The sequence below is a fragment of the Sinohyriopsis cumingii genome, chromosome 12 (genome assembly GCF_028554795.1).
Source record: "Sinohyriopsis cumingii isolate HCF-2022 chromosome 12, ASM2855479v2, whole genome shotgun sequence".
In the NCBI taxonomy this organism is placed as follows: Eukaryota; Metazoa; Mollusca; class Bivalvia; order Unionida; family Unionidae; genus Sinohyriopsis; species Sinohyriopsis cumingii.
The window spans coordinates 33,278,053-33,290,432 of NC_142972.1; the positions used below are offsets into that span (position 1 = coordinate 33,278,053).

At 36.4% G+C, this 12,380-nt stretch overlaps 1 protein-coding gene across 3 annotated transcripts in view; it reads left to right on the forward strand.

Annotated features, from left to right (window-relative positions):
• The first annotated feature begins 7,103 nt into the window (after positions 1–7,103).
• Positions 7,104–12,380, forward strand: part of LOC149786220 (receptor-type tyrosine-protein phosphatase H-like) — a 127,270-nt gene continuing 121,993 nt past the window's right edge. For all 3 annotated transcript variants that reach the window (XM_089976596.1, XM_089976598.1, XM_089976597.1), the window contains exon 1: positions 7,104–7,568. In XM_089976596.1, the coding sequence (XP_089832722.1) occupies positions 7,437–7,568 (132 nt within the window). In that variant the 5' untranslated portion in view covers positions 7,104–7,436. The remainder of the gene's footprint in view (positions 7,569–12,380) is intronic.

Below are 12,380 nucleotides of genomic sequence, written 5' to 3' on the forward strand. Positions count from 1 at the left end.
CCGCGCATTTCTTGAGGGTGCACTTTCAAGGTGTAGCGTGGAGCTAGGGCATCTTGCAATTTTTGCATCTCAGGAATGCCACAGGGTGTGTCTTTGGACAGGTCAGCTTGTTGCAACAGGAGTTCTGCTTCGTTTCGTTGTTTGGTTCGGTTCGATTTTCGAATGTTCTCCCAGGTTCTTTTCCATTCTACCGTGTCGTTCTTGTTGGCATAGGTTCGTCCCACCACGATGGCACGGGCTAAGCACATCTGGTCTTGAGGGTTGTTAATTCGGACGAGACTCTTTTTGGTGTTGCGAAGGTCGTCCACCAATAGCATCTTTTTGCGTCCTGTCCCTTGAGGAAGAGAGACGTGAGCCATTTTCAGTGTGGCTTTACCATCGGTGATGTCAAACTGGTCATTAGATTGTTGTACGTGTTGAATCTTGTCCATGACTTTGGAAGGGGTTAGTTCTGCGGGTCTGCTAAACTCGATCCAAACAGGGGATTTCAAACCGTCGTGATCTATGGATAGTGTCAAGCGATCGTCTTCTTTGGGTTGACATTGTCGCTTGAGTGAGGTGAGCAAAGAATCCCACATCTCGGTGATAAACCCTTCTGCTTTCTCCAAGGGTACGTCGGCCTTGAAATCTTTAAACTTCACCGTGTAGGTGTAAGCCGTGGTTCTAAATTTTCTAGAGGAGCGCTTTTCCGTCTCTCGAATGGAATAGTACTTTTCAGGGTTGACTAAGGGTGGTGAACTTGGTTTAGAGGGTTCGGATTCTGGTTCACTCATGTCCTCTTCAAAATCACTGGCATGAATTTGTGCCAAGATTTCAGCCCTGGTACGAGGCGATAGATCACGTTTCTGCCTCTTACTTTCTTCTTCTTCTTCTTTCTTCTCGAATGAATAGGATCGTTTCATCTTGAGTGCAAAACGTCAAATGACTCAAGTTTAAACACCATAGACTAATTTATAGTCATGACAAACCAGCGTATATAAAAGGGTGTGTGTCTTGTCCTTTCACTATTCATTTCACTCTCAAGCCGAGCACAACGATGGAAGAGACTAACCAGATGGAACGTTTCGTCAGAGCTTTGCGAGGGGTCATTAGAAAATTCTCTTCAGACCAGCCGACGGACTACTCTCCTTCCTTTCGAGATAAAAGTCAAGATACTTGCTATATCTGTAAGAAGAAAGGGCATTGGTCTTCAGAGTGTCCAGACCGTCAAAAAAGAAAAAAAACAGGGGCTAAAAAAGACAAAAGTCAAGATACCTGTTATTATTGTAAAGAAAAAGGACATTGGTCTCCAGATTGCCCAAAAAAGAAACAAGAGGAGTCAGAAGAAAAGAAGGATTCTTCAGAAGAAGAGAGGGATTCTTCGGAAGAAGAGAGGGATTCTTCAGAGGAAGAAAGAAGACAATTCTATTTAAAAGAAGCAAAGAAACAGGAGAAGAAAAGAAGAAGGGAAGAAAATGAGGAAAAAACGGTGAAGAAATTCAAAAAACAGAGAGACTAAACAAGGAGAAAGAAGAAGTCAATGAACTTTTAATTAAAGTGTTCTGTGGTGAATTGTGAATTGGATTGTAAAAAATGGAGAAAAGAATACATGAATGATATAAGGTAAGTGTCTTTGAGTTTTGATTTTAAAATAAGAAGCTACACTCACGCACTCATACACAGACACGTACTATAAGGGTAAAAATGGGTTGTTGATTTGTTTTTTTTTTGAGTTATTGGCAATTGAAATTGTATTTCTTTTCGAGAAATGTGGGTGGCCCTGAAAAGGGCCTTTTTATTTTGGTGTAGGGGTGATTTTAACCAATCAACTTTAACCGCCTTAAGCCTTTGCCACGGCCGAGGCCTACTTCTGATGATTGGGTTGAAATCACTAAGGGTGGTACGATAGGCTTAGTCACAGGGTTGGCGTGTTTAGCTCGGGAAGGTCGTATTCTCTTCGGTCGTGATAAAGAAGTCTGATACATTTGTTTCAGACTTCTTAACTCCGCTAAAATGTCCAACAGTACCGTAGCCGTTTGATTTTCACCCTCTTGTTTCTTTGCTGCTACTTCTTCTTGCTGTTGTTGCTGTTGTTTTTTTCTTACCTCTTCTTGTTGCTGTTGCTGTTGCTGTAGGAGAAAAGCTTGTTCCGCTTCCTTTTGTCGTTGCATAAATTTCTCCAATTCTTCTTTCTGTCTCTGTCTAAAATTCTCCACTTGCGGCAATGAAGAAGGTAACGAAGGTTCCGGAACAAATTCTTGCGAGGTAAGAAAATCCACAAAATCCCAATGTACCTCTTCTGAAAGTAAGTCCGGGTTCCCTTGGGCAGTCTCCCCTGCTGGTGCACCCCAATGGATCGTTTCCTGAGTTTCCATCATGTTGAATCACTGTCGCATAGATTGACTGCACACAAGCGCTAACTAATCTATATAGACCACGTGACGTCACAGACTACTCTCTTCGGATTGGATGCGAGCTGACTGAATTTTGTAACGCGTGTTCGGATTGGTGAATGAATTCAATCCGTTTCAATCCTTCCTGTACCTATAAATAAGCGCAGTTCACTGCATTGGTTCACCTATTCTCGTCGCTTCAAGATGTGGACCACAGTTGAGTCATCCACCCTTGTGTCTTCCATGATGTTTAGGACGGACATGCTCATGTATGTCAGGTCCAAGTGGACTGTTGTTGATAGGACAGATACTAGTCAATGGATGAGGAGAGTTTATATAGAAAGACAAGGATGTCTCAAGAGGGTACTTGTGTATGGACCGGCAGTTAGAAGGAGTTTAAGAAGAAGAAGAAGAAGATGTGACAGATGCCATCTATGTTAATATTAATATTAACATAAACCCAAAGGCCCTTTTCAGGGCCAGCCATATTTCTCGAAAAGAGATAGCCTTTCCATTGCCTACCCTTTTTTAAATTTAAATTTAAATTTAAATTTAAAAAAACTTTAAAAAAAAAAAAAAAATCCCATATTCAATTCCCCTTGTCCCTAGACAAACCCAAACTCTATTCCCATGTTAATTTCCCTTGTCCCCAGACAGACCCAAACTCTATGTTAAATTCCCATTGTCCCTAAAGTGGCCCAGCGTTTTTCTCCATGTTAAATTTCCATTGTCCCTAAAGTGGCCCAGGGGTGTTTTTAATGCTAAGTCCCATTGTCCCTAATGTGGCCCCATTTACTACTAATAAACGAATGGGGAGAAACAGTTAAAGATACCGGAGCGTCTGTCAAAGACGTCGCTGAATCAGAAATTAAAATTTCCAATAATAGTAAGAACGATAACCGAAGAGATTTTATACTAATTAAGGTATAAATCGAAAGAAGCTTCAATTGAAATTATTGATCAAAATGCGCATGCGTAGACTAATGCAGTAACAATATTTCTACGAAATTGAACTGTTAAAAATTAACTTGTGGTATATTATGTTATGAAGAAATAACTGATGATCATAGAGCGCTTGATCGATAATTAAGAGAGTTTAATAAATTCATCGGACTACAATCAAAATATATTCAATGTGTAATAATGCGTGAGATAATTTTAGAAACTCTTATTAACGATTTTATGCAAATGTGGAATCCAAGTAATTTGATAGTTGCAAGTAGAAAGATAGTTCGTGATAGACTTCGAAAACGGTTATTTTTGTTACATAAAGAAAAGTTTTTAAATCTACCCGTACCAATGTGTTATCGACCGGTTGATACGCGACGGCAGAATATCGACGTTGATATACCTGGATCATCAGAAAAACAAAATCTTGTATTAAATGTTATTGTCTTAGTTCATGTCAATGTTGTTGAGAGCGCGTTAACTATGGACAAAACTGGTTGCATTACCGAATTCCATCAGAATGATAATAATAGGTCCATCTGGGTCACGTGAAACGCAATTATTACTTAATTTGATAATGAGATGGCTCAGGTGGGATAAGTTGTATTTAGCAGCTCCGTAAGTTGATGATCAGGGATGTTACGATGTACTTTAAGATTTTAATGAACATGCAAAGTTATTAAATGAAGCTGGCGATGATATTATTAATTTTATAACTGATATCGATGAAGCACCGTCAGTAGATTAATTTATTAATAATCTCGTAATAATCTCGTAGTATATGACGACGTAATGCTGGACAAACAAACAAACAAATCCAGCTCGGATATTTTCTAGAGGTAGGCATAAAAATAGTGATGTGATTTACTCAACGATACACACAAATACCTAAAGTGATCAGAGATCATTGTAATATTTTAGTTGTGTTTAATGGAGTTGATACACATTGAGAAACATTCATCAGACTTGATGTAGTGGGGATATGGACATGATTAAGTTCAAAAACGTCTTTTCAAAAGCACAATCTACTCCACACGGATTTATACCAATAAATTTACACGATCCCAGAACAAGATATCATGTAGGTCTTGATAAAATATTTGATTGATACAATAATGATTTAATTATAGCAGCAGAGAGGGTGCGACCTGAAACGTCCGGTGGGTAAACGAAAGCACACATACAAATTTAGAAAAACACTACCGGCAAAGACATAGTAACAAAATAAACTAACCCAATATGAGAAACTCTCGGTAAAGTTAGAGGCTTCGGATTGGCGTTAGTGAACTTATTTTTTATCGTTTTTGTTGGAAGCCTTATTTTTCAAAAATGACGTTTCAGTAAAAGGTCTGTTCACCCCCTCTACTGCTGAAGTAACGAGCATCCATGTATCAATTCATTAATCCATCCCATCCCAATCCATGCATCCATGCATCTAACCATACACGCACAGAAACAGGCGTACTTATGAAAATGATAGATAGATAGATAGATAGATAGATAGATAGATAGATAGATCTATAGGTAGATAGATGGATGGATCGATGGACGAACGGACGGACGGATGGATAATATCTTTTGAGAATGATATATAGTATATTGTTATAATTTTAATAACGATGTGTAAATATATAGTTCTGTTATTTTTACATACATACATACATACATATGCACGCACGCACGCGCGCGCACACACATACATACATACGTACATACATATGCACGCACGCACACACACACTCACACACACACACACACACACACACGCATGCATACCTACCTACCTACATACCTACATACATACGTACACAGGAATCAGATAGATAAGGCACTAAGACTGATCAATACTGTTTGATCACATTGTTATATACATGACACATTGCGAACGTGAATTAAATTTGTGTAAAGTTAAATATGTTCAAATATAGATCGCGTGGTTTTAACTATAAATAAAGAAACCTGTTTAAGTTGCTAGCCAAGACGTGTGCAGTCACACAGAACTTTGTCCGGTACAATATAAACCAACTAGGAAGTAGTGTTTGGAAATACTGAGATATACCATCGACCCTGTCGAATGTTTTTTGTGCACTTCATACGCACGGTAGCGTACAATTCGGTTTATGTTCAGTAAGGAGAGTCAATTATAGACAGTAGAAACGTTCGAACTGCAATAATTTCCTTCATTTGATCAAAACATACTATAAAAGTTTCATTCCAAAGCTTGACAATTAAATTAAACTTTTGATCCAGCCCTAGTCTCTTACTATACAACAACAACTACTACTACTACGAAGGGCGGTTCAGGGAATATTGTTTATGGGGAGTGTAAACAAGCTGGCAAGGGATCTGTGGGATGGAACTCAATGTGGGGACCAAAGCGATAAAGCCCCCAGAAACCTCATTCACTTTAGGAGCTTCCATGGCGTAATGATAATCATCAAACTGAAACGAAATATTACTCAAGGATGTGACCAGGGCATGCTCAGCCTCCTTCTCCCCATTGACCCATGAATAATACTACTTGCACTACTACTACTACTGCTACTACTACTACTACTACGAGAGAGAGAGAGAGAGAGAGAGAGAGAGAGAGAGATTCTACGCATGCGCTTACATTAACATTATTAATGGATACATATACTGACTACTGGATTTTCTTTACATTGCTGTTAGCGGAACGCACTATGCAATTTTAAAAGACTCCGTGATCCTTTATTGTACTGATGATGTTTCGGCCAAGTACCGTATGATGATATTTCAGCCAGATATCGTAATCAATAAAACACTGGCCGAGACATCTGTAGTGTTACAGATGCCTCTGTTTTTGGTTATAATTTCAACTATGATGTGCAAGCAAAATACAACTCGAGTTTTTAATACGGGTGACTTACTTGGACATTTTGGGACATTGCATCAAACGGTTCTGTGAGGCAAGTAGTTACTGTAATGAGATAGGATTAAGTGCTTTTTCCTATACATTCATCTGAAAATGATAGTTCAGTGGACTCGTACTGAGCAGGCTGTTACGATTTCCTTATCAAGTTGATTACACGGTTCTGCTTATGTAACATCTGTTCTTCATCCCAGTTTTATCCAGATACATTCAAACGTGGAAAGTCAAGAAGTTTACAGCGTATACACATTCAACAGTGCAATTTCGTTCACACATAATAATACATCTTTCCATGAACATAATTTGCAACATGTCATTTACAAAATGTTTCCCATTCATATGCATAAAATAAGCACTGATTATAATCAATATTTTATTCGGAGGAAGACGATGTTTATTTAAGACTATTTGATTTGCCTTTGCATTTATCAATTTCCATAACCGCACACATCCTTATAAAAATCAGTCAATACTTTTACTATGTATGCAAGTATAAGAAGACCATGCGGTGGAAATAAACATTACTGACTCTGTTAGATAATTGTTCAGCCTGCATAGAATCAAAGAAAGACTGTTTTTAAAACAAATCGTAGACTGAAATTGGTTTGCTCATTAAAATGATAACTTATGATCTGTATATCAAAAACAGCTTAAGAGTTTAATGGTCTGAGGAGAAATTCAATGATATTGCACTGAACGATTCTTTATCCATCGCGCTAGTGTTTACACCGACAAGATACGATTAAATATATTCCTATATGATTGTATTATATTTTAGGCGCATTGCAAAGGATTGTTGCCAAACAGATTTGTACATGATATATTGCATGTACAATTTAAAATGCAGCCAAACGTCGAAAGACATCAACAAACTGGAAAATTATTTCCAAAGAGTAAATTGTGTTTTATCGAGTGCAAGACACATCTGTATGTGCGCACAATCCGGAGACAGCATACGACAGTCACACCTGATACAAAATTGGAGCGTCTGATACTGGAACAAAGTTAGAAGAGGCATAAATTACCTGAGCACAAATCTTTTGAAAAATTGTCTGAGCGCTAGGAAGAAAAAAACCTGTTTAATGAATACATCAGTTTGGGTCGGATGTATACAGATCAGTAGATAGGTTACTTCAACAGTATGTTTCGAGTCGTGTATGCGTTACACCTGACTTCAGACGAACTTTTTCAGGGACCACTCGACGTTTGGAATACGGTCATGTATGTCAAGAGTCGCAGTAAATGCAGTCGATTTGTTTTCAATTAGACCTACTGGATTTACACGAAGTTTCGTGACGGGTACCATGATATCTTTTAGAGCAGCCACGGAAATTATTTCCATATCTCTTTTGTCGGTAAGTACTTGTACTGTACCTAGTGTTAGAGGAGAATTATCGTTTTGAATTTCCTTGTGAAGGATAGTCATAACATTCAAATTATGATTATAATATAAAGTTAAATTATAATAGGATTTTAGGACTAAAAAGACGTGTTTCTGGTTTATTTCAAACAATAAACTGGGTTAGTCGGCAGGATTGAGATTTCTTAATCGTTATTTTTATAACGGGGATATGGGCCATGACCATAGGAATTAGTGTGATTGGAACGGGCATTTGATTTTGGGGGGTGCTATTGATTTGTTATATTTTACCTCAAGATAAACCTTTTTTGACTAATATAATTGATAAATTAGAGCATTTGTTTTATATAATTCATGGCAAGAGCTTTTTCATACTATTTGAAATCCTGATATCTTTTATTATTTTTTTTTAATCCAAGGCTCTCCCAACCCGCGGCCAAATATACAAGGTCGATCCCACAGAACGGGAGAGTTTTATGTTGGTATGGAGGGTTGAAATATGCTATCTCTATCACACACATTAACCTACCATGACACCAGTAGTCATGTCCATTATGTGTACAAATCCCAGTGCCCCCCACCCCTTCATTTATTGAATTGTACCAGTCACATGAATGACTTAATTGTGTTCCTTTGAGAGCTTACTATGTAATTATTGCTCAACAACGCTGTGTGCATGCTTTAGTCCATGTACAATGAAATATTTATGTAAAGGACATCGATAGGACATGACAAAACAGTCGTTTATAAATAGGTGTCCTTTATGTACAGCAGATTACTCTAATGTGCTTCGCTGCTCATGCATTTGTGATTGAGTGTTGCATACAGTTTGGAAAAGCATGTGTTAATAGGGCTTTAGGATTTATTCTGAACTAAATATGGAAATATCAAAATCCAGTGGCTGTGAAACAAAACAGTGTACAATACAATAACACTAAGTAATTACACTGAAAGCAGCATCTAACATAACAAGGACTTTAAATCCTGGTCAGCAGAAAGTAATTTTAAAATTAAATTTACAAAGAAATAATTTAAGCACAGTTAGTCTCATCTAAATGTCATAGGGTGAGCTGACATTATTTGAGTCCAACAATTTGTTTTCTTGTCAGCAGTGACTTTGGACAAAATCTCAAGTAAAAGCGTCCTCAGTTATATTACATACTTAAATGTGTAATCTAGTTTTTATTCATGGCATAAATATTCCCATGGTCCTTTGATGCTAGTACACCTGAACCAGTAAATCCATGCATTCTAGGTTATAGTGTCCATTGTACACAATTATACTAACCACCAAACACAGTCCACTGTCGGCATTGGATATATGAACAACAGGTGTCAAATGATAATAATTGGGTATCCCTGAAGGTGTTCATTATTAACAGGTATCCACAGTATGGTAGTGTCCACTAAGGTATGTTATGCTGCATTTGTATAATATTTTCATTGTTCATTGAATGAAATTAAATTTTCTTAATTTAGTTACATAGCCAGTCGAAATTTTAAAACCTGTTGAAAAAGCAGCGCTAGAAAGTTCATGTGGTCAGGAAACAGAACAATAAGGAAAGTAAGCAAACTAGTTGTTTAATATTATCACACAAAATCAACAATAAAAGTTATATGTTAGGAATGGAATGCATTGTGCTGTGGGAAAATCATTGTGCCAAAGAATTACTCATTGCCTGATTTGTAATAATGTATATGCACTGAAAATGTTAAAAATTATAAACAAATTATTTTTTTCTTATAGAAATTGAAGGGAGTAGACTTATCTTCAACACATATGTAATATATTTTGCAATATGTGAATTGTGTTCATGTTGTATTTTATAGTCATCATATACTTGGAACAATTGTACTAAGGAGAAACTGTAATCAAAAGCTTTGACATGTTTATCATCATTGGTATAATTAATTTATTGCATAAGTAAGCATCCAGTAGCCTATCTTATTGCATAAGTAAGCTTCCATTAGTCTCTCTTATTCCATAAGTAAGCTTCCAGTAGCGTATTCTTATTCCATCAGTAAGCTTCCACTAGTCTCTCTTATTGCATAAGTAAGCATCCACTTGCTGATCTTATTGCATTTCTATTTCATGTGGTTTGTTAGCTATATAGCGTCTGATTTATAGAAATCTGACAATTTGTTGCAAACCACTTTTTGATTTCTTTTTTAGCTGGAAGTTGTGCATGTTCATTTCTAACTTAATTATTGGACAGTAATTACCACTTCTGATCTGATCAAATCAAGAGCATAAAAGGAAAGAAGATGAATATTTATGATTCTCTTTGATATAGATTGAATAGTGTGTCACACAAGCAGTTTCAGTGAGACTGAATCAGTTAAAACATGATTCTTGGCCATGTGCTTAGACCTATCTGTATGTAATTCAGTAAGATGCTGATCTGAATGGGATAAGTCATTAGGTGGAATAATTTGGTATATTAGAAAACATCTAAAATTAAGTTTGTAGATGTTCTGGAATTTTATGTGATGATTCGTATACAAATACACAGCAAATTATCGATATCTACCAGTGTCTGTTGAAACTCCAATGTCCTGTAGGGGCTTAAAATTATTGGGAAAAATAGCAATTGTCTCAATGAATATAATGTCTAACATCGTTAATTATGAACAAAATCACATCAGACTGGTCACACCATTCAGATACTTCTAAATTAGTTGTTTTATTATTGTCAGAAAAAGTCTAGGGTTCTGCAGGGAAAAGCAGGGTCACTTAGAAATTTGTCAGCTTTGTTAGTATTCTTGATAGCCATAGGGCTATGAACTGTTTTTAAGATAATTACGTGGCCATGTATACAACACATGTTATATATGATATACATTCTTACATGCCAAATTTTGGGTGTGTTATATATGATATACATTCTTACATGCCAAATTTTGGGTGTGTTATATATGATATACATTCTTACATGCCAAATTTTGGGTGTGTTATATATGATATACATTCTTACATGCCATTTTTTGAGTGTGTTATATATAATATACATTCTTACATGCCAATTTTTGAGTGTGTTATATATGATACACATTCTTACATGCCAAATTTTGAGTGTGTTATATATGATATACATTCTTACATGACAATTATTAAGTGTGTTATGTATGATATACCTTCTTACATGACAATTTTTGGGTGTGTTATATATGATATATATTCTTACATGTCAAATTTTGGGTGTGTTATATATGATATACATTCTTACATGCCAAATTTTGGGTGTGTTATATATGATATACATTCTTAAGTGTGTGACGTTCACACATGTCTTCAATAATTTCCTTAAGCTTGTGATTGAAGGCCTTGTCAGTGATACATCATTGACTAGCAAAACTAAAATTGTTAAGACAAAAAGCATTCACTGCTAAATGTAGTCTCATGTAACATTCACTCAACAGTTTAAATTGTTAATGTATGTTAAATAACAAAGGTAAAAAAAACACCTTATTGCTTCATTCCATTGAAGGAATTGGACAATACATTTCCCCAGTTCACACATGGTACATTAACTGTTTCACATGCTATTTACCTAGGGTATGAAACTTTGACAGGTAATGATAGTTATGGGAATGAGAAAACAACTTTGGATACTGTGGCTAATGCAAATTGAATATGTGCAGCGATTTCATATATACATGAAGGTCATAGAAAGTTAGGCATGTGGAAGTGTCACAGTATTATAATCAGAGTGGTTGTGTTGTATGACATGAAAAGAACTCCTTGGCATATTTTGTAATCTTATGCAAACAACATTAGAATGGGAAATGTTTCTTATTTGGACTGATATTAGAGAAGTGCATAGGCTCAAGATGCAGAAAGGACCCAGAATAACAACACGTCAAATGGATTGAGACCTTGAGTCAGTATAATTTTGAAATCGTGCACTGTTCAGACCTGTAATTGAAACATGGTGATGCTTTTTCAAGAAAGCCATTCAAACACTGAGGGAGAGAAACAAACGTTGAAATTATAGAAGACACTGCATGAGATGAATGAGATACCAACAGCTTCTGTGAGTATATATGTATATACGTTAAAAATATGATAATATTTGATCATTCTGTAGAGAGATACATGTATCAACACATCCACTGATGATTTCATGTCTGTAGGAGTCTCAGTGTGGTGATAATGTCAGGCAGTGGATGATGAAATTCAAGAGACCATGCTAAAATGAAATATCATGCCAACGATAGATAGTTAAATGTTGATGGGCCAAGTGGGACCAAATACAGTTCCACTTGCATGTTGGAGATATTAAATACGTGAAGGTACAACTATGCAGTCATCCAGTTTTTCCTCCCTATATACTTAGGGAAAAGTATACTGAAATTCTGCCATGTTAATACAGATGGAGGTCACCTCTGGGGATATCAAACACTATCATTAAAGTCAGCCAAGACCAAATGTAATATTCAGTTAGGATTGCTGTCTGATGCATTTCCTTAAAATGTATGGATTGAAAACATTTTGGAGAGAATGTGTTGAGCATAACAGTTTGTGACAATATGAAGCAAACTATTTGATGCCAGAACAGATTTTTTGTGACAGTTGAATGAAATTCGGACAGTTCAGACCAGGTGATTTGGTTTACATTCCACACAGGAAAACAGAACTGTCTAGTAAAATGCAGTCATGGTTGGAAGCGACTAGGAGCGAGTATTGCACGTTTCTAAAGGACTGAAAGATGTGACATACTGTGTAAAGTGTTGTTTTAGGGACACACCAAATGTGAGTATTGCAAGTTAAAGGACTAAAAGATGGGACATACTGTGTAGAGTGTTG